General features: G+C 38.3%; 1 protein-coding gene across 2 annotated transcripts in view; it reads right to left on the reverse strand.

Annotated features, from left to right (window-relative positions):
• Window positions 1–22,477, reverse strand: part of SATB2 (SATB homeobox 2) — a 201,401-nt gene that overhangs the window by 163,139 nt on the left and 15,785 nt on the right. Inside the window, exons 1-2 of one of the 2 annotated variants that reach the window (XM_070769811.1) lie at window positions 14,230–15,788; window positions 13,112–13,288 (exon numbers count right to left, since the gene is read on the reverse strand). In XM_070769811.1, the coding sequence (XP_070625912.1) occupies window positions 13,112–13,288; window positions 14,230–14,242 (190 nt within the window). In that variant the 5' untranslated portion in view covers window positions 14,243–15,788. Of the gene's footprint in view, window positions 1–13,111; window positions 13,289–14,229; window positions 15,789–22,477 lie in introns of those variants that run through there. The other variant, XM_019974518.2, reaches the window with a different exon arrangement.

Below are 22,477 nucleotides of genomic sequence, written 5' to 3' on the forward strand. Positions count from 1 at the left end.
AAAACCTTCCCTAAGAGTTTCCCCCAATGACTCTTTCAGAACATCTCCATCTACTGCACAGAGCAAAAACCAGAGGCTAAAAATCAGACAAACTGTCATCAGTTATTAATGCCTGGGCCAAGGGACATTGTTAACACAGGATTGTCATTGTGAAACTGGTAAGCACTCAGTAACTAACCCACACAATGCTGTGTATGTGTTTTTTAAAGAGGAGAAAGACCAAAATGTGGCAAGAACGAGACTATTATAAAAACAAAATATGCAATCAATTAACTAAGGTTTCCTGAATGACACAATGTCTTTTAACTTTTCTCCCACATTAAAAAACTTAACTCTTTACCACAAGGCAGAGGTAAGAAAGAAAGGAGGTCAATGCCAAAACACCTACAATAAACTTTTTTTTTTTTTTTTGGCCTCATAGTACGCAGGATCTTAGCTCCCAGACCAGAATCAAACCCTCACTCCCTAAATTCAAAGGGTGGAACCTTAACCACTGGATTGCCAAGGAAGTCACTGCAATGAACTAACCTAGAAAAAAACATTCTCAAAGGGTATCTACATTGTCACATGAACAGTAGAGCTGGTCACTCTGATGGTCCAGCATGGCCTAGACACAGTATCTGTACTTAACAGCTCCTAATTTATTGACCACTCCGAAATCCTTCCAGATCATAAAAAGAAAATAAATCTTTCATATTCACTTTGAAAACCAAAACTTCACTATTATATGATATTAGAAATAATAATAAAGAATATGCAAATTATATATTATAATATTAAATGAACCACAGATTAAAATATTGCATATGTGACCTCAACTATTTTAAAAAATGCCCTGCACTATAACAAAAGATCCCCTGGAGAAGGAAATGGCAACCCACTCCAGTATTCTTGCCTGGACAATCCCATGGACAGAGGAGACTGGCAGGCTACAGTCCATGGGGTTGCGCGAGTCAGACACGACTTAGCGACCAAAGAAAGATAACTAAAGAAGAGTGCCTTAAAATGTTACCTACATTTATTTCTCGGTCACTGGTCTGACATGTGGGTGGTGTCTTTTTCCTTTTTCTGTATTTTTTTAGTTTTCTATAATTAACAAGCACTAGTTTGTTATTGGGTTTGTTATTAGAAAAAGTTGTTTTTTAAATTTATAAGTTTGTAAAGAGCTTAGATATACAAAAATGGGAGTCTCACAAATAAGTTCTCATAAAATGCCATCCCAAGACAGCAAGTTCAATTTTGTTATTTAGACTCATAACAAGCTCCCTGCTCAATTTAAACATGTATATGTTCAGTTACCAATTCCAAAATGTCAATCTTTGGTTTATGCCTGTATAATAGAGTTACTATTAGTTTGAATTATAAACTAAATTGGCAGACTAGAAATATAATGCCACAGAGGGGGAAATTGGTTAAGTACACATTCTATGCAGCCAATTTTTGCCGTCAGCCATGCTACTTACCTCTTTGAATGTCAGTTTCCTCATTGGTAAATTGTGGGCAATTATATCATGTATTTCATAGGAGTTAGTATGAGGACTGAATGAGAGACTACATGTGAAGCACCTAGAACTATAGCTGGTGTATAAGAAGCATTAAATAAATATTAGTGCTTCATATCGGAGAAGGCAATGGCACCCCACTCCAGTACTCTTGCCTGGAAAATCCCATGGACGGAGAAGCCTGGTAGGCTGCAGTCCACGGGGTCATGAAGAGTTGGACGTGACTGGGCGACTTCACTTTCACTTTTCGCTTTCATGCATTGGAAAAGGAAATGGCAACCCACTCCAGTGTTCTTGCCTGGAGAATCCCAGGGACGGAGGAGCCTGGTAGACTGTCATATATGGGGTTGCACAGAGTTGGACACAACTGAAGTGACTTAGCAGCAGCAGCAGTACTTCATATTAGTTAATATTTTTATTAGTTAATTAATATTAGTTAAAATTAATTAATTAAAAAATTAGTTTATATTTTTATTAATATAGTCATAGCATGTCTATTCCATACGTTTCAGTTTCCCTCACAAAAACTAAACTATGGCTTAATCTAAGCTAATTTTGATGTATTCATTTGTCCTATTCCAAACATGAATAGTCCAAATAGGTGAATTTTTCAGAAAACTGAGGCTTACCCTTTTAGGCACCTACATCATTTTATTTTTAATCCTCAAACCCCATTCAAAAGCTTCAATTCTGTTCTGGCCAAATGGCTACTTTCCACAAGTTTAAATTTGCCAAAACTTCCTTCTAGACAAGATGGGGAAAATAGGATCAACATATGCATTAATTTATTGCCAGGTCCTACTTAACATTTTTTTATATATTTATAGTTTTCTATCTCCTTGTATCTTGACAGCAGAGGCATTATATGTTTGGTTCTTTGCTGTGCCCTCAACACCTAGAACAATGCCTGGCACGTAATAGGCACTCAAGAAATATTTGTTAAGTGAATGAATGATACAGTCTGTGAGAGAGCCACAAAACTAAGGTATAATCTTCAAAAGTGTCTGCATTGTCTCTGAAGAAGGGAATGGCAACCCACTCCAGTATTCTTGCCTGGGAAATCCCATGGACAGAGAAGCCTGGCAGGACTACAGTCCATGGTGTCACAGAAGAGTTGGTCATGACTGAGCAAATAAACAAAATAACAAAAATGACAATAACAACAATAAACAAAAATGTCTGCATTGTGTTCCTCTCCATAAAAGGGGCGCAGTAAAACTCAGCTACACTTCTTCCAGTCATGCTCTAAAAGACTTAAGATCTTAGTAAAGTACTTCCTTTCCAAATAATTCTAATCTCTCTTTTCCCTTGCAGAGTATCTAAAGGAGACCCCCTTTCAAAGAAACTTCCCCCTTCCCTTAAGGAAGCACTGTATTCATAATAATAAAACATGACACTTGAATTTTGTATTTATTATTCTGGCTCTGGAGCAGATATTCTCAAGAACCATCACCTTAAGTCGGTAAAACTGGTCAAAGCGTTTGATAAGAACAGACTGTCCTCTTAACTTGGCTCCCAGGATGGTGGGCCCAGATTTTCACCTGGGAGATTATTAGGCCTTATAGAGCCACATCATTGAGGACAGAGGTTTGACTGTGCTATGAGCATTCTAGCATTTCATTCTTTGATTTACAAAACTGACAGAAAAAATATGTTGGATGCATTTCTCTGACGAGCTGGAGCTGGAAGCTGAGAGAAACCTTGGGCACTGTCTATTTGCATATAGCCTGCAGCGATCTTTTCCAACCTGAGTAACTAGCTTGTAAAACAGTAGCGCAGGTTTGCTCTTCTGTCCTGGGTGACATTTCTTCAAACCAAACAGGGGCAGACAGGGAAAAACCTTTGTTTCCCGCACTGACACACAAATAATCTTGCTAGTTACTGCTTTTGAGCAAGTAGAACCTTGATGTAAGACTCTTTAGAGCTCTCAAAGCTACTATCAAAAAACTCCAAAACAACAACAAAAACACTGCTTTTCAAAGCACTGAATTTTAAATGCTCATCACAATCATGTGAAATCTATCTGGCACCTCAGAAACCAAACCAAGGAGCTCATGAGTGACCAAACGGTCAACTGCATGCTTGTTCCGCAAGCCTGCCTCCCACAACCACTGCTGAGCTCCGTCACACAGCAGACAGAAGAGGTCCCTGACACCGCAGGGCTCCTTTTCCGTGCCAAGATGCCTACATACATTACAAATAAACCTCCCACCAACTGACACTACACAATGAATGAAGAGTTTGTTGCAGAGTTTATATCCCATAAAAATTTTTAAATACAATTATATTGTATCTGAGAAAATTTGGACAAAGTATAAATGTAAAATGCATACGAATTTTAGAAGAAAAAGGAACTACAGTTCTGAAATTTCACAATTACACAAAGAATTAACTGAAATTATAAGAATTAGATGACAGAGCTCTTATCCAGATTAAAAAGGGAAAAAAGAAAGTTTTTAAAAAGTATTTGAATATTACAAAATGTCTATGGCCAAGGATTTTTTACTATCATGAATGTCAAAATAGACTTTATTAAATATGATTGGTATAGCATCAAGACTGAGAATTGTTATCAATGAAAAGCATTAAATATAAAGGATCTACACAAAAGGTACCAGCACTGTCTATTGTATCATTTATGAATGTGCTTTTTACCAGATGAGTTCCTTTCACAGAATTGCTACTGCATCTTCTTAAAGCACAAAAAGAGTGGGTCTTCAGCAAATGACTACCCTGTATTTTAAATCTATACGTTAGTAAATGACAGTTATACTTTTGAAGGGAATAGAATAAAAAATTAAACACAATATAAATTGTATCAGAGTATCACCAATTTTAGATGGTAGGTTTCCTACTCATAACTCCTCAAAAGCTATATATTTTTAATGGGACATACTTTAATTATTAAATAAAAGTTGTATATCACTGTGGGTCGATCTCTTTAACCTGGATCATTTTATATGAATGCCAAAACGCAGAACTAAGATGATCACTCCCCTCCAGGTCAAAGGCATTAATGCCCAAACTGCAAAAAGAAGGATTTTAAGCAGTTTAAAAAATACATCAAAGCTAATGGTCACCATGACCAACCGCCCCAAATAAAACATAACTGCAAACATTGCTAAACCCGTCCCTCATAATAGAGAAAATAATGAGCTAGTTTTGTCTTTAATGAATGATTTCCACTAATAATGATTTTTTCCACTGGACATTCTGGCAAAAATTTCAAGGTCAGGTGTCAAGTGAGATCAGATTTTTTTTTTTTTTAATTCACTGCCCTTAACACTTTTTATCAAACACTTCCTACTTAACAGCTAGGCATTCTGCAAATCAAATTGGATAGGGTCTTCACTCTCTACAAATTTACATACACACAACAATTCCATCAGCTGATCTTTAAATGAGTCATAAATACATTTTTATGTATTTTAAATAACACTTATGACAATATAAACAAAAATTAGAAATACAGAAATATAAACACATATTAGATATTCATTTTTAAGTATATAATAGACAAAGAAGTAAGATGAGCATTCTTCTTCCCCTAGCATTTAGTGATAAAGTAGTGCTTCAGGTTTTGCTATGTGCAGGTGAATAAATACATATGCACACACATATACATGAATACTTAATTTTACGTAGTAGAGGAGGGAAGAGCATGGGGGCTTGTTAGAGATTTGTGTCAGCCCAGCCAGTGTTTTACATTTTGGTCCATCCAGCTCTAATGAGGGTTGAAACATGGTTAACAGCAATTTTGGGTAGCTTTCTTAGCTCTTTTTTGAGAGCCACAGAATTTTGTAAAAAGCAGCTTGTTTATTAAAAGTTTGCTCCAAGGCCTAAAATTTCTAAATATGCACCTTTTTTCCAACATTGCCCTTATAAAGAAAAAACTTCTGAGAGTCTCCCAAACATGAGAGTTTAATTAAAGAAGAAAAAGTGGGAAAAAAAGAGAGAGAGTGAACCAAAGAAAGAAACTAAGACAGACAAGGCAAGAGATCATTTAAAACATTTTCAGTAGGGAGAATGTCAAACTTTCAGAGCATGAAAAACCTTTCAGCTTTAGACAACATATGTCTTTTAATCATTCTTTCTCTGTGTCTCAAAAAAGTGATTTTTCTGAATTCCTGTCCAAGGTCATGATTAAGCTTATTAATTTTTTATTTGAAATCATAATATTTACATTTATAGACTTGGGGCTTTCATTAAGTTTAGCAAAATAAAAATAATTCTGAATTAAAGCAGCAAATGTAAGTTTTAAATTTAAGAGAATGAGAAACCCATAGATTCAAAGACTTAAGATACACATCAACCAAATACAGTATGTAGATTTGTATGGCTCTAATTTGAATAAACAAACACTAAAAATATATACATATAGATATAAAAAATTAGAAAAATTTGAACCTTGACTGGATATTTTACATTAAGGAATTATTATCTTTTATTTTTAGGCATCACACTTGTAGTTCTGTTTTTAAAATAGTCTTTAAAAGACAGTAAAATATTTATGGACAAAATATTACATCTAGGATTATTTCAAATAATCCAGTGGGAGAGAGGTAAGAATGGGTAGAAGCACAGATGAAACAAAATCGACTATAAATTGCTAATTGTTGATCCTAGATGATGAGCTCATGAGTATTTAATACACTCTCAACTCTGTATGTATTATATATGAAAGTGTATTCTATGTAAAGTTTTCCCAATATGTGGTATGTTATAGAACTAACCCACTAGAAAGTATATGATAATAAAGGAATAATATATATAAAATAACATTTATTTTATATAACATAAAATATAAAGTAATACCACTCCATTCCTTTTTATATAAATATTCTCACTGCTCTGGTTTTAAATCTTATTCTGTATATTCTTATCATTGTTTATCGTTCGTAAGCTGAAATTATTCTCCCTTCATACAATGCCTTCAAACAGATGAGGTCTACATAAACACTGACACAATATCTCTAAGTTCTGATCAGAATAATTTAGATGCCAGCAATCCCCTAGGTACCCTTTGAATAACTATCTCTTTGAGTCTAACAGTTATGATTGGAATGTTTGGCCACACCAAGCATAGCCAAAACATCACTATGGAATGATGACATGGGATAATCTACAAATGGTAATAGCTGAACAATAAGATGTCAAACTGGGGGCTTCCCAGGTGGCTCAGACAGTAAAAACTCTGCCTACAATGCACAAGACCCAGGTACGATCAATGGGTTGGGAAGATCCCCTGGAGAAGGGAATGGCTACCCACTCCAGTATTCTTGCCTGGAAAATCCCATGGACTGAGGAGCCTGGTAGGCTACAGTCCCTGAATAGCAGAGTCAGGCAACTGAGCAACTAACCCATTCACACTTTCACAAGGAGTCAAATTATACTTCACTTCTGATGAAAACAGCAAGTTAATGAATGGGAACCAACTTCACACACAACTTCATATACACATAAAAATTCCTTATGAAAACAGTTTAGCAAAAATGAATCTTAATAAATGTTCAAAAAATATTTACAGCATTCCTACCAACTTCCCATTGTGCTATGTATCACTCTAAGAAAACAAAATGACTTCCAGTTCATGAGTCCAAATCTAATAATTAAAGACAGTAAACTGATACTTTTTAAGAATGCATGTTTCTCCAGGGTAATAAATATCTTCATTTGTTCACTCTTCTAACATTAACTAAATGCCTACCACTAGTGCCACCCTTGTGTTCTGAAGAAATGGGCCTGTGAGAACAGAAGAGTTTCACCAATAAAAATCAAAGCCAGGGACTTCCCCGATGACCCAGTGGTTGAGACTCCGCACTTCCACTGCAAAGGGCATGGGTTCAGTTCCTGGTAGGGGAACTAAGATCCCACATACCTAGCTGTAAGGCCAAAAGAAAAGCAAAGCCAACATTAGGGCTGTTTTTTAAATGAAGACAGCAATGGACAGAAGAGACAAATAAATAGCTTTCCTTAGTAAAACCAAGTAAGGATTTCCTAGAAATTGTAACCCGTATTTCCCACCTCAACGTCTATTTCCAAAAGCTAACAAGAAGAAGAGATATTCTCAAGTGTTTTTCAGGAAGAAAATAAACATTTAGTTAAAAATTAGCACCAACCAGTAAACAAATTTTATATGCATCTCTATTCTCTGAGCCTCAATATCCAATGTTTCTGAGCTCACAAGGCAAAAACTAACTAGAAATCCATATACTAAACTTTTCTTGTATAAGCTCTGTGAAAGCAAGATATTTTTTCCAGTTCTTTTTCCCCAGAACCTAGAACGACTGATACACAGTAGGTGTTTCATGCTACTGAATTAATTAATTTGAAGATGAGAATTGCTGAGAAATATGCTTTACTTGCATATCAGGAATCATTTTAGCTTCATAAGAAAGAAATGTATATTTGAATTATGTAACTTACCATGTACATGTGTGCTTAGTCGCTCAGTTGTGTCCGACTCCTTGTGACCCTGTGGACTGCAGCCCACCAGGCTCCTCTGTCCATGGGATTCTCCAGGCAAGAATACTGGAGTGGGTTGCCATGCCCTCCACCAGGGAACCTTCACGACCCCAGGGCTCAAACCCACATCTCCTGTGTCTCTTGCATTGCAGGTGGATTCTTTACTCAGCCACCTGGGAAGTCCACATACCTACTACAGGCCCTCTTTATAGTTTTAGGAGTTGGCGTCAATAAACAATTTTGTGAGGCTCTTGTTTTTAATGAAATCTGTCTCAGTTATCTTGAAGAAATATTTCTGTACATTCCATTATGGAAGTGAAATATATATAATTTATCATTATTGAATATATGTAATTGTCACAAAATAAATAAAATCATTATGTAAGAGTAATCCAAATCCAAAAGTCTTGCCTTTTAGGCCTTATGTCCAAAAAGTAAAAAAACAAGAATTACAGAAGAATGGACTCCTACCCTGACTCTACATTTCCAGTGATCAGGGCTGTCACTGGACAAACCTATGGTTGAGGCTTCTGACTCAGGAGGTATTTAACTAGGCTTCAGATTCGGCTCTTCCACCCACTAGTCCTGTGCCCCAAGGAAAGTTATTTCCCTCTCTTTACTTGCCTCAGTTTCCTCATCTATGAAATGGGAAACATTTAAGTTACTTCAAGAGCTGTTGCGAGAATTAAATAAGTGAGTACATGTAAATCTCTTAGAATAGTGTCTGGCAAACAGTAATTGCCCAATTTGTTACCTTGTACTATTAAAACTCCAAGAAACCTTTGTACATCAACTATACTTTAATAAATTTTAAAAAACCCTTATTTTATACATCACAGGGGCCCATTAATGACTTATTGCTTTTTGCTTTTTTAATCTGAAACTGAAAAAGACAATGGAAATAATGTATCTATATCATATACAAGTTTTCACACCTATGGCTAAATTAACAACTTCCCCCTTATTCAGAGAAGAATTCATAGAGGAAGTAGAATTTCATACTTACATTTTTTTCTGATTGGAAAAAGAAGAAAATCCCATGTAATCCCACAACCCACCCAATTGATATTTTCATATATTTCCTTTGTCTTTTCCTATACATATAAGTAGAATTTTATATCATTGATATTATATTTGGCACTCTGCTTGATTCAAGTTACATTAAATGCATTTTTTGTGTCACTTTTTAAAAATGTCATTTTAAACAGCCATATACATTTAATTTCCCTGTAGTAGGAAATGGCAACCCACTCTCCTTGCCTGGAAAATTCCCTGGACAGAGCCGCCTGACAGGCTACAGTATATGGAGTCACAAAGAGTTGGACACAACTGAGCAACTAAGCACACACTGCACACACATTTAACCATTCTAATACACATAAGAAAAAATGGTGACTGATACACTTCCTCTGAACTCGTAACTTTTACATACTCATGACCCACCCCCCAAAAAAACCAGCCAGAAAGGATTTTTGCTTATTTATTTTTCTGCATGTTTGTTCTTAAATAAAATTTTCTAGTCAAAAATAAATTTTATTATAAAGTTTAAAAATAAATTTTAAATAGGAAGCAGGAGAGAGAAAAGATATCCATTTACAAGTTAATCAAATGTACACAGTAAGGAATCGTGTTGCCATCACTGCCACCTCCCAGAGTCCACCATCTACCGTGCAAGTGTGAATAGCTACATAATCAGTAGGATAAAGAACTCTCTTGGCCATGTGGAGAGGTCCATGGCTATTACCAAAAGCCTTGTGGAGCAAAACTGAAAGGATGAAAAGGAACAAGAAAGACCAATGAAAGGAGTGATGCTTTAGAGGGGGAGGGTTACTGCATAGCGTTCCCTAGGTTAACACTCCTCTTCCAAAAGACTGGAAGCTACTTTTGATCCACATACATTGACTCATAGTTCAGCATATAACATAAAACGTGCCGGTTGTTCTTAAGGCTACCTATTCTGGGAAAAGCAAAGAGCTTGCCATCTTTAGGCTTTTTGCATATGCAAAACAGCTGGTCAGATGAATCCTGCATCTCATATCCTTGAGAATCACAGAAAGTTAATGGCATATGTTCTGGAAACTGAAGGGTTTGGGTCAATAAAAAGCCTAATGCCCATGGTTTATGACATTATCTTGTGCTCTTATCCTCTCTTGGGTCCAAGTACCTGGCTTCAAATAAAAACGGTTACCATAAAATGGGGAGAGGAAGGGTTGGATTAGAAACTCTTGAATTACATTTTAGTAGATTTTCTATCATCCTTTATAAGAAAATATTCTTTATTAAAAAAACTTCAGCTCACCTGGAGGGAATGACCTCTCAGAAAAAGTAACTGACTATGCTATGCTCACTAGAGTGCTTCCCAGATGACTCAGTGGTAAAGAATCCACCTGCAATGCAGGAGACACAGATTCCATCCCTGGGCCTGGAAGATCCCCTGGAGAAGGAAAGAGCAACCCACTCTAGTATTCCTGCCTGGGAAATCCCATGGACAAGGAGCCTGGTGGTCTACAGTGCATGGGGTCTCAAAGAGCTGGACACAACTGAGTGGCTAAACAACAACACGCTTACAAGAGCATGGGTGTGCGGGCTTGTCATTGGAACATGAGTGTCACTTGAAAATAACATTGCTGATGTATTTTCTCTTTTAAAGACAATCTGAATACTATTCTAATTCAATTACTGAAGCTCTTTTCTGGCCATGTCAAAATGAAAAATCTTGTTTCAAGAGTCTAACTTTGTAAAAATAGGCTCAAGAAACCAGCTCTCCCTGCAGTTTAGTTTGGCCCAACTTCTCCAACACAGGAAGAAGAGGTTCAGAAACACTCAGTTTCTCTGCCACAAACGCACTTGCTAGGAGGTCACCCAATGACTTCTCCATCTTGAGAGAATTACCTAAACTAACAAACAAATAAAACCAGAACAAAACAGAAAACTAGACATATAAAACCTCAGGCCTTGAATAGCCAATCACATTTTGTTCTGCGTCCTTTTCTAGCTTCCTCCTGCTCTGCTGTTTCTCCAGCATGTGAATGATCTGTCTTATCATGCATTGTTTGGTCTATAATATTAATAAATGTGCCACAAACTGCACACATGTGATGATCTGAATGACAACAAGGATCTAATACATTTATTCCAAAATAAACAATTCTAAGTTTTTCCCTTTGCCCAAAACAGAGAGCAGCAATCTAAAATAAAATAAATGAACTGTGATTTTTTTCTCCTCTGTGAAATTATAGTACAGGACCTAGAGATAATACCTTCATTTACCTACAAAATAAATTATATCTGCAATCTAGAGCACCTTCAGGATGTTGATTAAACTTTTACAAAGTGTAATATTTAGTCATTTTTAACCACCATTTTCAAAAACTTTGGGGAAGCCAATATTCGCTTTTGGCTTTTTTCCTCTTTAACCCTCCACTATGGACCATATTTCTTGCTAGTGGATCTCATCTCGGTGAGTAGAACTCTCAGTCCACATCACTGAATGGAACCGTGTGGCTCCCTCGTGCAAATTTCCTGAGAGCCCCTGCCCTGAGCATGTGCCAAAAATCAAATCTTTGCCACTTAGTGCTCTGTGCTCCACATGTGAGCTCACGGCGCGTTGAGCAGCCGTGCTAACTGAGATGGATGGCCCTGTCAAACAGGAAGCTGGCACACCAGGATGCAAGCAGTGGGATACAATGACCTTTACATTCAGAGAAAATATCCCTAAAATGGCATGAAAAGTTTATGGGGGGGAAGAAGGGGGGATTCTTTTCTTTCATTTGGGCACATAGCATGCAATAAAAGCAATGGTGCCCAGCGTGCAATTTGCTCGGGATCAAATCTTGAATCCCTCACACAAGAAGGAAATGAATCATCCTTTATCATGCTGCTTTGAAAGCAGTGGACTCTACGATTCAGCAGTATGTATCGCTGCACCCGGACAGGCCAAGTGGAGGGATTCAGCATGCACTTCAACTCACAATAACCCAGAGTCTTGGGAAAACATTCCTAATCTCCGGTAGATGGGTTGGTTTCAGATGGTAGAACCAAGATATAATTTGAATATTTAATTTTTAAAAAATTTTTAAAGTAATAATCTGCTTACAAAATCAGAGTCAAGAGCTTGGGGGTTTAAATCCCATGTTCTTAGTCACCATATTTGTAACTTTTTATAAACTGCTTAATCTCTCGTTTCCTTCTCTAAATAAATAGAGGATTGTACCAACAGTTCTTAGGAAGTATATGAGGAGGAATTCATCTGAAAAAGTAGCAAAAATCGATAGCACATACACAAATGTTAAGTAAGGATAGAAATTAATATATGGAATAAAACCTGGCAGTCATATGCTTCTGCCCTTTATCATAATCTATACAATTCAATCATTCCGGCACAAACATCATTCTATTGGGTCAAAAATTTGTTTTTCTATTCTTCAGGTTTGGGGATATTTTTGTTACTTGTTTTGTCAATTATTTGGCATAAAAGAACAATGGGCAACACCAGTTCACAATGAGGTCCCTAGTGCTGTACAATTCACACTGAAATAACGAAGCTAATTTAATATTTATTAAATCAGTAAAATGAATTGATCACTGAGACACTGAGCATTTTTTAAATGACTGGACCACAGAACTACAGACAGGTTTTCAAAGATACAAAGTACAATATACGAGAGGCATACATTTTTTTTTCTATTTAAAAACTGATCATAAAGTACAAAAGCTGCAGGCCCAAAGCAGTGAATAAACTTAGAAAACTGAAAGCTTATAAATCACATATTAAAGTTTGGATAAGTTAGGAGTCAAATGTCTGAGTACTCTGAGAACACTGATTTGGGGACTTAGAGAAAATAAGAGCGCTATCAATGCAAAAAAAAAAAAAAAAAAAAAACACCCTCTATGATGACCACTTTGAAATGCAAACGGCAAAATGAAATGATTTTGGTGGCTCTAGAGGTGCTGGTCAAATGCTTCCCAAAGCAACCAGAGAACAAGATTCTCCATGAAACATTCTGCTGTCTACTGTTTGGGAAAGATGCTAAATGTGACCATTCTCCTCCAATCCCTGTTTGGAGAATTATTTCGGGGCACATACTCTTCCTCAAATCACGACATGCCTGAGGCACGGGGAGGAGAAGGAGATGGGAGAATACCTTGTGCTTGCGCTGCTGAGCTGTGGGAGTAGCCCAGGGCCAGGAGCGCAGTCTCCACCAGCTGGCTGAAAAGCACGTCTTTGCGAACCAGGACGAACTCAGCATGCTCTTCCCTGTTGTCATATTCAAGAGAGCCGTCCAACTGCTCCACCACACAAAAGACAGGAATCATCAAACCTGCAGGGACAAAAATCAAGAGCAAAACACAAACATTACAAAGCAAATCCCAGTCACCATCATAAGAAGGGAAGAGACAGTTATAAAAGTCACCCATCTGTGATTGACAGTGGCTTGGATTAAACAAGCCTCTTAGTTGGATAGGCCTAATGGGAAAGCTGTGGATTTTTTTCCTCTTCATTATTACCATCAGACTGCAGCACAACTGCCCCAAGCAGTGACAGAAGCCCTCAGATTCTAGTCACTAAAAAGTGGAGTGCCCCAATCAAGGTCTCCTGACCGAGAAACCTCAAGTTTATAGCCAGCACGTAAGTGAGATCAAGGAAACCTTCTGTCTCTAGCATCCTCATGTCTACGGTCTTATCATTAGCTATTAATGGGACCAGTATTTTCAGATCAGATGTGCTTTTGTCTATAAATATTGTAAGACACCTAGGAGGGAAGCATATTTGATTTGAGGCCCTAAGCTATTATGAGAATATGTACAAGAAAATGGATAGGAATCTAAAAGAAACCCCTCTTGTATCTTTTATGTTTCTAAATATTATTAAATAGGCCATCAACTACTCTGCTCACATAAGTCTTAACTGATATTTAATTTACATCAAAGTCTGCATACAAATATGAAACTTTGTCTTTTAAAAAAAATTACTATGTTATATGTTAACACCAGTTACCACTGGAAAGGAATACCTCTGCTTATGTTTTCAAAGAAGTAAACCACCCTAAAGAGTAAAGCAAATTAATGTAGTTGAAAATCTGTTGAAATCTGTTGTCACTGAAACATTTCTCTGCTTTGTATCAATGTGTGAAAAGCTAAAAAATGTTTAATTCACTAAAGATTTTTTTATAAACTGTTTTTTATTAGAAAAAAAAGTCATACAGGCATTTAAATCTAAACACAGCCATGACAAAAGAAGATCAAAGCTTTACCAACATACAAGTAATAAACATGGACTCCGCCCCACGTAATTCACATAAATTAGTACGTTACGGAGTAAGGATCTGCAAGAAAAACTAAAAGTTATGAAGGGGGAGGTAGAAGATCAGCTGGTCATGGTGACAGCATTTCACAATAAAAATAAGACCTCTGTGTAAAATGACATATGTGAGTATGACCTCTGACACATAGAATGCATAGGAGTTTCTCTAGAAACCCCTCCCTGTTGCCTGGACACTGGAAGCTTCCTGACTCACTCTGATCTGGAAAGCAGAGGGTGGGAGCAGACATTCTGCAAACTACCAGGTCACAGATTTAGATTTTTCTTCTAAAGATAATACAATGGTGACACTGGTTCCCATGTGCTAATTATTATTATTAAAGATAATAAGTATTGGATGTAATTATTAAATGTAATCATTATTAACAATAATAATACTCATTAAGAATTGTTATCATTAAAGATCATGGTAATTATTATTAAGCCTGCACAACAGACTAACAAGTCACACCACACCATACCTGACACAACTATTAACTTAGTATTCACTCCTAAGAACAACAAAGCAGCATTATTGTCCATTGCCCATATACCATCCATGGTATCAATTTATGGAACATAGGAAATAAGGGTGGGGCAGACATTATTTTAGACAAAGAAGAGAATTTAGCCTCGCCACATGGTGCCTTACAAAATATTTTTTTTAATTATGATCAGCACTGTCATATCAAGTGCTTATTTACTTATGCCCAGTTTATTCCCAACTGCTTGTAAGACATGTAGTGAATAATATAAATGAGATTTCTTCCAAATTATCTCAGTGGTCATTCATTTATCCAACTTTTGTTCCCTGAATACCTGCTGTGTGCCAGGTATACCCCATGGCTCTAGTGATACAAATGAAAACAAGCTTGCCCTGCTCATACCCTCAGTGCAGTTGAAGAGTGTTGTAAAGTCTTCCTAAGCAAGCATAATGGCATGTTATAGGACCGATTCACGAGAGCCCTTACCAGCACCGAGTAGCCTCCATTTAGACCTTGTAACTCTTACATACTGGTAAATGATCTTTGTTCAAGGAAGCAGGTTGATTTCTATTTTTAATGATTTAAGTATATGCACACATAGAGCCATGTAGTCAGTGGTGCCATAAGCTACTTCATCACTAATACCTGTGTGTACATAAGTTTCAATGCTGAAAATCCATGGGCAGTTCCTAATGTCAACATCTAAGTGTCACACATCTGGAAATCACAGATAAGACCTTTAAATGAATCCAGTTGCTCCATAACCTATCATGCAGCCATTGCTTTAGCAAACATAAATCTTCCTCAAGTAGATGGTCACCTGAAAAAACTTAAGACCCCAGTAATTTTTTAATAATATTAAGAGCTCATGAGTTAGAGATGAACTACAATACTAAAGCACAAAGATTTATACCACGTAGAGATTTATTTTTTGAAAATGTCAATGATCAAAATATTTCCTAAATATTTTATTTCAGTGACTAAAGGAAGCAAATTGTTATCTGACATGACAGCAATAACAGCTCACAACCAAAAAGCAAGTACCTGTTCCTCACAGGCATCGCCTACTTTCAAAAAAAGAAAAAAAAAAAAAAAAAGGACATTTATAAAACAAAACAGTATTAATCAGAAGTATATGATAACAGAATCTGTTCTAAAAGCACATATACATGTAATACTAAAAGCTATAATAAACAGGTTATATTTAACCACTAGAAAAAATGTACCCTTTTAGTAGAATTAGATCAATCAAAATAATGATAAAATCTTTACACTGAAATGCAATTTTTACAAAAGAAGAGGAAGGCAGAAAAATAGATGCAGTTACTAGTGATAATGACAAGAGAAACGAAAACCAGTAAAACAGTACAACTGCGGTCAAATGCAGGGAAGAAGAAAATTAAGGTATACATTTAAAAACAGCAAATTCCTAGGAAAGAAAACTATGAAAGGATGAGTAGATATATATATCAAAAAATATATATATTTATTCATTTGATCACCCCATTTGCTCCAGGCAAAAGAGAAAAAAAAAAGTGACAACAGATGAAAGGATAGTGAGAGCATGTGATAAGCACTTCAAAAAATAAAAATGGGAAGAATTAAAAGTCCCAATAAAATAAAAATAGCAATGTAAAACTAAGATGCATTCATAACAAAATTTAGAAATGATCAAGAAGAAAAATAAAGACACTGTTGTCCTCACCCTATACCTAAAGCTTATGGCATTATTTTTCTTTTATTATAGCACAGACCATCTCCAGATGATCAAGTAGAGAACTTTGAACCTTTTGATTATAAGCCTCGCTAAGCCTTTTATAATTGCAGGAGGTAAGCAAGTGGCTTAATCTAGAGGACAGGCACACAGCCCTAGCCATTTGCTAGAAATTAAGAGCTCTTCTGACAAATTGGGATAAATGGCTAATTCTGTTGTCAGAGACGTAAAATAAGCAATGGGACTCTCTCTATAGAAAAATGCATTTTCCCAATTGTTCTTAGTTACGATGCTCAAATTGCCATTTTCATCATGACATGATTTCCGAGGAAGAGTGCATCATTATAAAGAGTTAACCTGATCTTCAGCACCACAGCCCTGCAAACACAGACATGTGGGGAGAAGGCTGCTGAGAGCCAGGATGGAGTGAAGTCCTGCCACTATCATTACTAACCTGTTGGAGTTATTTGTTTGACCTCTCAGCTAAATTCCTCCTAGCTAAAATGTAAATAATAATATCTACGTCCAAGAATGGTGTGAGAATTAAACAATGTAACATAGTTAAGTGGTCTGACAAATAGCCCTCCAATAATGAAATCCATTTGGTTTTCTTTTTTCAAAATCAGTATTAATACCACTTCACAGAGGAAAAAAAGAGACCAATAATTTTTTTCAGGGTCCACCATCAAGGCTCAAGATACTTCCTGAAAAGCATTTCTTCAGAATGAAAATCATACCAGTAATTACTGAATGGCCTAATTAAGATGCTTAAAGGCTTAACATGTTCACCATGCCCCACAGCAAAAGGGTGAAAGTGTTAAAAGCACCATACTTAATATGCGAAGGACTTCCCTGGTGGCTCAGCCTACAGTGAGGGAGACCGGGTTCTATCCCTGGGTCGGGAAGATCTCCTGGAGAAGGAAATGGTGATCCACTCCAGTATTCTAGCCTGGAAAATCCCATGGACCGAGAAGCCTGGTAGGCTACAGGCCATAGGGTTGCAAAGAGTCGGACACGACTGAGTGACTTCACTTTCACTTTCACTTTAATATGCTAAAACTGCCTTACAGGAGCCACTAGCCACATGCGGTGACGGAGCAACTGAGTGCTGACTAGTCCTGAGCTGAGATGTGCCGTGTGATACATACACACTCAGTGTCAACAATTTAATATCAAAAAATAAAAAATAATTATATTTAACTCAAAAAATTATTCTTATTAATTGAATATAGAAATAATATTTTGGATACACTGAGTTAAACAAAATGTATTATTAAAATTAATTTCATCTGTTTCTTTAACCGTTTTTTTTTTTTTTTTAAAGAAGCTACAAGAAATTTAAAATTATACATGCGGCTTTTATTACATTTTGATCAGACAAAGCTGCTCTAAGCAATCTGCCAAATACCAACATATACAATGGTTTTTCTGACCCAGGATAAATACACCACAACCTGATTAGCAGGACAATTGTGTCATTGTCACTTATCTCTCCTCTGTGTTCCAGATCTTAAGAGACTTGAGGACAGATGTACTCTTGGTTAAACTCCAATATCTAACGTGATATCTTCCCTGTTTCATTGAACAAATTGTAGGTTATTGTTTCACTTCTAACTATATTAGTCCAACTTCTTTAATAAAAGAAAGACTTTTTTTTTGTCTTCGCTTCATTTCAGAGAACAAAATCTAAAGTGCTCAGGAAATGACAAGATACAGAGATAAATGTGAGGAAAAAGTACCGTTTAATGTGCTGGATCTAACAGTGAAAGATGAAAGGTCCAGAGGCAGAGGTCTAGAGCAGGATTCTAGTGTCTTCTGGGACAGCTGGGACACAAAATGACACTCTCATCTGCAGGGCAACTCCTAACTCATCGCGTACTCTGACTTAAATTCTTACCTTTGTTTCTTCCCTGTTTACCCTGTGAAAGGGTTATTATTACTCTCATCTGATAAACGAAGAAGCTGAAACTATAGGAAAATTAAGAACGATGTCCAAAGAAACCAAGAGAAGCAAGAATAAAGCAGTTCCAGTTAGCCAACTTTAAATCTCAGGCACACAGCATTCCTGGGGCGGGGGCGGGGGGGGCGCGCGGAGGGGTGTCGGTTGGGGGGAAGGTGTCAAAAAACAACACTCCAAAACCCACACCCACAGAAATATAAATGTGTGACCTTTCAGTAAAGGACCCTTCACCACTTGTGGTGTCCCAAGTGGGTAACCCATGTCATTTGTAAGTGAACAGTAATGCGTCTGCCTGCAGTGTGGGAGACCCGGATTCGATCCCTGGGTTGGGAAGATCCCCTGGAGAAGGAAATGGCAACCGACTCCAGTACTCTTGCCTGGAAAATTCCATGGACTGAGGAGCCTGGTAGGCTACAGTCCATGGTGTCGCAGAGAGTCAGACACGACTGAGAGACTTCACTTCAACTTTCAATAGCCTACTGCGTGTCAGGGTATTGACATGGGTGCAGAGGAGAAACCGAACACAGTCACTCACAAAGAAAGGCTCACAAAATGTGTCCTTCTCCAGTGTGGGTGAGCAGAGGCTCCAGGCTCCTCCTCAGCCCCTTCACCTGCTAGATCCACCCTCATTCCTAAACCTGCCCCCTGAATGACAGGAGCCAGTCTGAGATGATAGGAGGCCAGCCTTTTTCCTCCCCTCTTTCAAAGAGCTCCTGAAACCATCCTTTTCCAGGAGAAAGGCAGCCACAGGGCCTTCTCCCTTACCTGGGGGCAGCAGTAGATCAGGTTCTATTACCTGAGAAGGCCCCTGGGCTAATTGAAGATCACAAAGGCTTTAGGGCAGAGCCTTGCATCTGTATCTGTTCCTTGTATAAAACTGAGCCAGGAGTAAAGCATCACCCTCAGCAACTACCACAATCAATAAATCACAGATCCGCAGAAACACTGAAACAAATTCTACCAGGGAAACTAACTGAACAACACAGAGGCTTCCAGAGGACTGGGAAGGCGGGTGGGAGTGGGGGCAACTATCTTTTCTTACTGCAAATTTACCAGAAACACAAAACTACTGTTTACTTGCTCTAAAACCTCATATCCTCCCCCTCTCTGTCTCTGTTTCTCACATAGGCACAAGCACACACAGTCTCGCCAATTTTAACCTCTAGATTCTTCCTTCCACCCTGAAACAATAAAGGCACGTTTGAGTGCCAAGAACTGCAACCAGAAACAGAAAGGATGAGGGTGTCCTGCACCACCTTCTTGGGGTCCCAGGAAAAATTTCAAAATGGATCAAGGGTGTCTTCCCTACTCCCCTCTTTTCTGCTCCTACTCTCAACTCCCAGGGACCAACCTCCTGAGCTCTGATGGCCCCAGGCTCCACATTCCACTCCAGCTGCCCACTCCCCCAGGAGCTGAAATTCCAAAGAGATTAATAGATAAAAAGATGCAACACTTTACAGTTTGAACGGTTTGGTAGTCTCTTAATCTCCTCAGATACATTTTCATTGTTAAAGAAGTACACTGTAGCCCATATTAACTTCCAGTGGAAAGATCTTCAGGTAAGGTAATAAAGAAAAACATGTTTTCACCAGTATTAGTGTGCATGCTACGAACATGTGTGAGTGCTAAATTGCTTCAGTCATCTCTGACTCTTTGCAATGCTATGGACTGTAGCCCTCCAGGCTTCTCTGTCCATGGGATTCTTGGGGCAAGAATACTGGAGTGGGTTGCCATGCCCTCCTCCAGGGGATCTTCCAGACCCAGAAATTGAACCCACTTCTCTTGCATCTCCTGCATTAGCAGGTGGATTCTTTATGACTAGTGTCACCTTGGAGGTGACACCTTGGAGGTGTCACCTTGGAGGCACATTAGGAGGGCAAGTAAAATCATCTGGGGGCAAATGAGCCACCTATAGGTGGCACAGAGGTCCTCTAGGCTCCCCTAAACTGCTCCACTTTCCAAAGTTCCTCTCTTTTGCTTGTCAACTACAGATTCTTAGAAGGATCAATTTATTTGTTTTTGCTGTTGGTGTTGTTTTTAACACTTCCCAAAGAGGAAACAGGAGGCAAGATAGAGATGGGACAGCTGAAAGTCCTGGTCGTTCACAGGTAGAAGGCCAGTCATTCCTACAATTATGGGGAAGGCAAAATAATTACTCTAAGGGCATGACCTGTTCATCCATGACCCAGTTGCTTAGAATTCAGAATTAGACCTCCAAGTAAAGTTTTACCTATAAAGCTCATTGGTGCCACTTTCTCTGTGTGGAGGTGAGGAGAAGATAAGACTATCAAGAAGTATTTTATTTTCAGAATTCTCTCTAGTAAAACCAGATACTACTTTATAGCCCTTGGGGCAGATCTTAACTTTGGAAGATAAGAACAAAAAATAGGCCAGGGGTAGGGCTGGCCAAGTAAGCTCTGGTCCTCTCACTTATCACCTCAAAGGCTCATATTGGGTTTAAAGTGGTAGGGAAGGGAGATGAGTTTTCTGGTCTTCCAGATCTCTGATTCCAGGCCTGTCCCCAAACTGAGAGGCCACAATTCAACCTGAAATCAGATCTGAAGGCTAAAGGAAAACTCCAGGTCTCTCGATACACTTCAGTTCCAGAAATGCGGTGGCAGGATCAACTTGGCCTGGCTGTCTGCAAAACAGGACTTCATAGGCATGCAGGAGGCACAGTGTAACTGCTCATCTAAACCAAAACTTCTGAGCTCCACCTGGGAACACAGCCACAGCAAGCCTGATCCAAGGAACTAAATTCCTAGATGTCAGGAATGTCCAGTTACAGTGAACGAGAGGCTGGCCATTTCCTTCTCCAACATGGACCCGTCTTAGATAAGTCCTCACCCTCCCACTCCCTCTTCCACCCCCAGACTGACCTGCAGCAGACCCAAGAGAAATGTTTGTTCATTTTAGCAAAATGCTAATTGCACCCAAACATTAATAACCACCATTAATAGGCAGTGTCGGTTCTGGAAACCCCATGACTCCTCGGCCATCTAACTGGTCCACATCACTTTGGCCCTACTGCATGGCATTAAGCATCAGCAGACAAGGAACATTTTCTAGGAAAGGATCCACACACATGGATCCAGGAGTTAACTTACTCCATGTTTTCCAGATCACGGGGGCCTACACGACCACTGCCGACAGAAATTGTTTTTATCACCACAAAGGCATCCCAGTCGACTGGCACAGGACTCTGCTGGCTCACAGCACCTTGCCCTGTGACTGTACACACCCTAGAGCCCGGAGGGCATCTTATCTGCAGTCCTACCCACGTCCTGCACTGAAGGACAGCAGCATCTTTTCTAAGTGTAGTAACTACAGAGAGATAAAATGTTTACCGATCCCAGAATCAAAACAAAATTTAAGAAAAGAAAAAAAGTCAAATATGCAAGTTTGTGTATCACAGAAGAGTTCAAACATATGGCACACTGTGTGAGGACCCCCCAGCTCAAAACTAAATTCTTCAGGTTCTTTTCATACTGGGTTAGAAATGCATATACTAGTAAGTCTTGAGACTCAAGGACATGTTAAAATGACTGTGAAAGTGAAAGTGAAGTTTCTCAGTCGCGTCCGACTCTTTGCGACCCCATGGACTGTAGCCTATCAGGCCCCTCCGTTCATGGGATTTTCCAGGCAAGACTGCTGGAGTGGATTGCCATTTCCTTCTCCAGGGGATCTTCCCGACCCAGGAATCGAACCCAGGTCTCCCGCATTGCAGGCAGACGCTTTACCATCTGAGCCACAACTCATTAACATCAGGATCTCCGTCCTCCATTTAGTAAAATCTTATTCTGGAGGTTTCTGGGAAGGTAATTTTTTTAAATAGTATTGAACTAGAGATGTATTTGTCGCTCCCTTCATTCTTATTATCCTCTCTGGAAAAGCTATTTGCAACTCAGAGCCCCAGGAATGAAAAAAGGAGTCAGTAAAATTTATCTTTGTTAGCAAACTAACATTTGCTTCGTCATCACAGGTTTTGAGCTCTGCCTAAATGTTATTTTATCTAATTTAACCGTTAAAAAACCCTTGATTAATTTCTCC

The sequence above is a fragment of the Bos indicus genome, chromosome 2 (assembly GCF_029378745.1).
Source record: "Bos indicus isolate NIAB-ARS_2022 breed Sahiwal x Tharparkar chromosome 2, NIAB-ARS_B.indTharparkar_mat_pri_1.0, whole genome shotgun sequence".
NCBI classification, from domain to species: Eukaryota; Metazoa; Chordata; class Mammalia; order Artiodactyla; family Bovidae; genus Bos; species Bos indicus.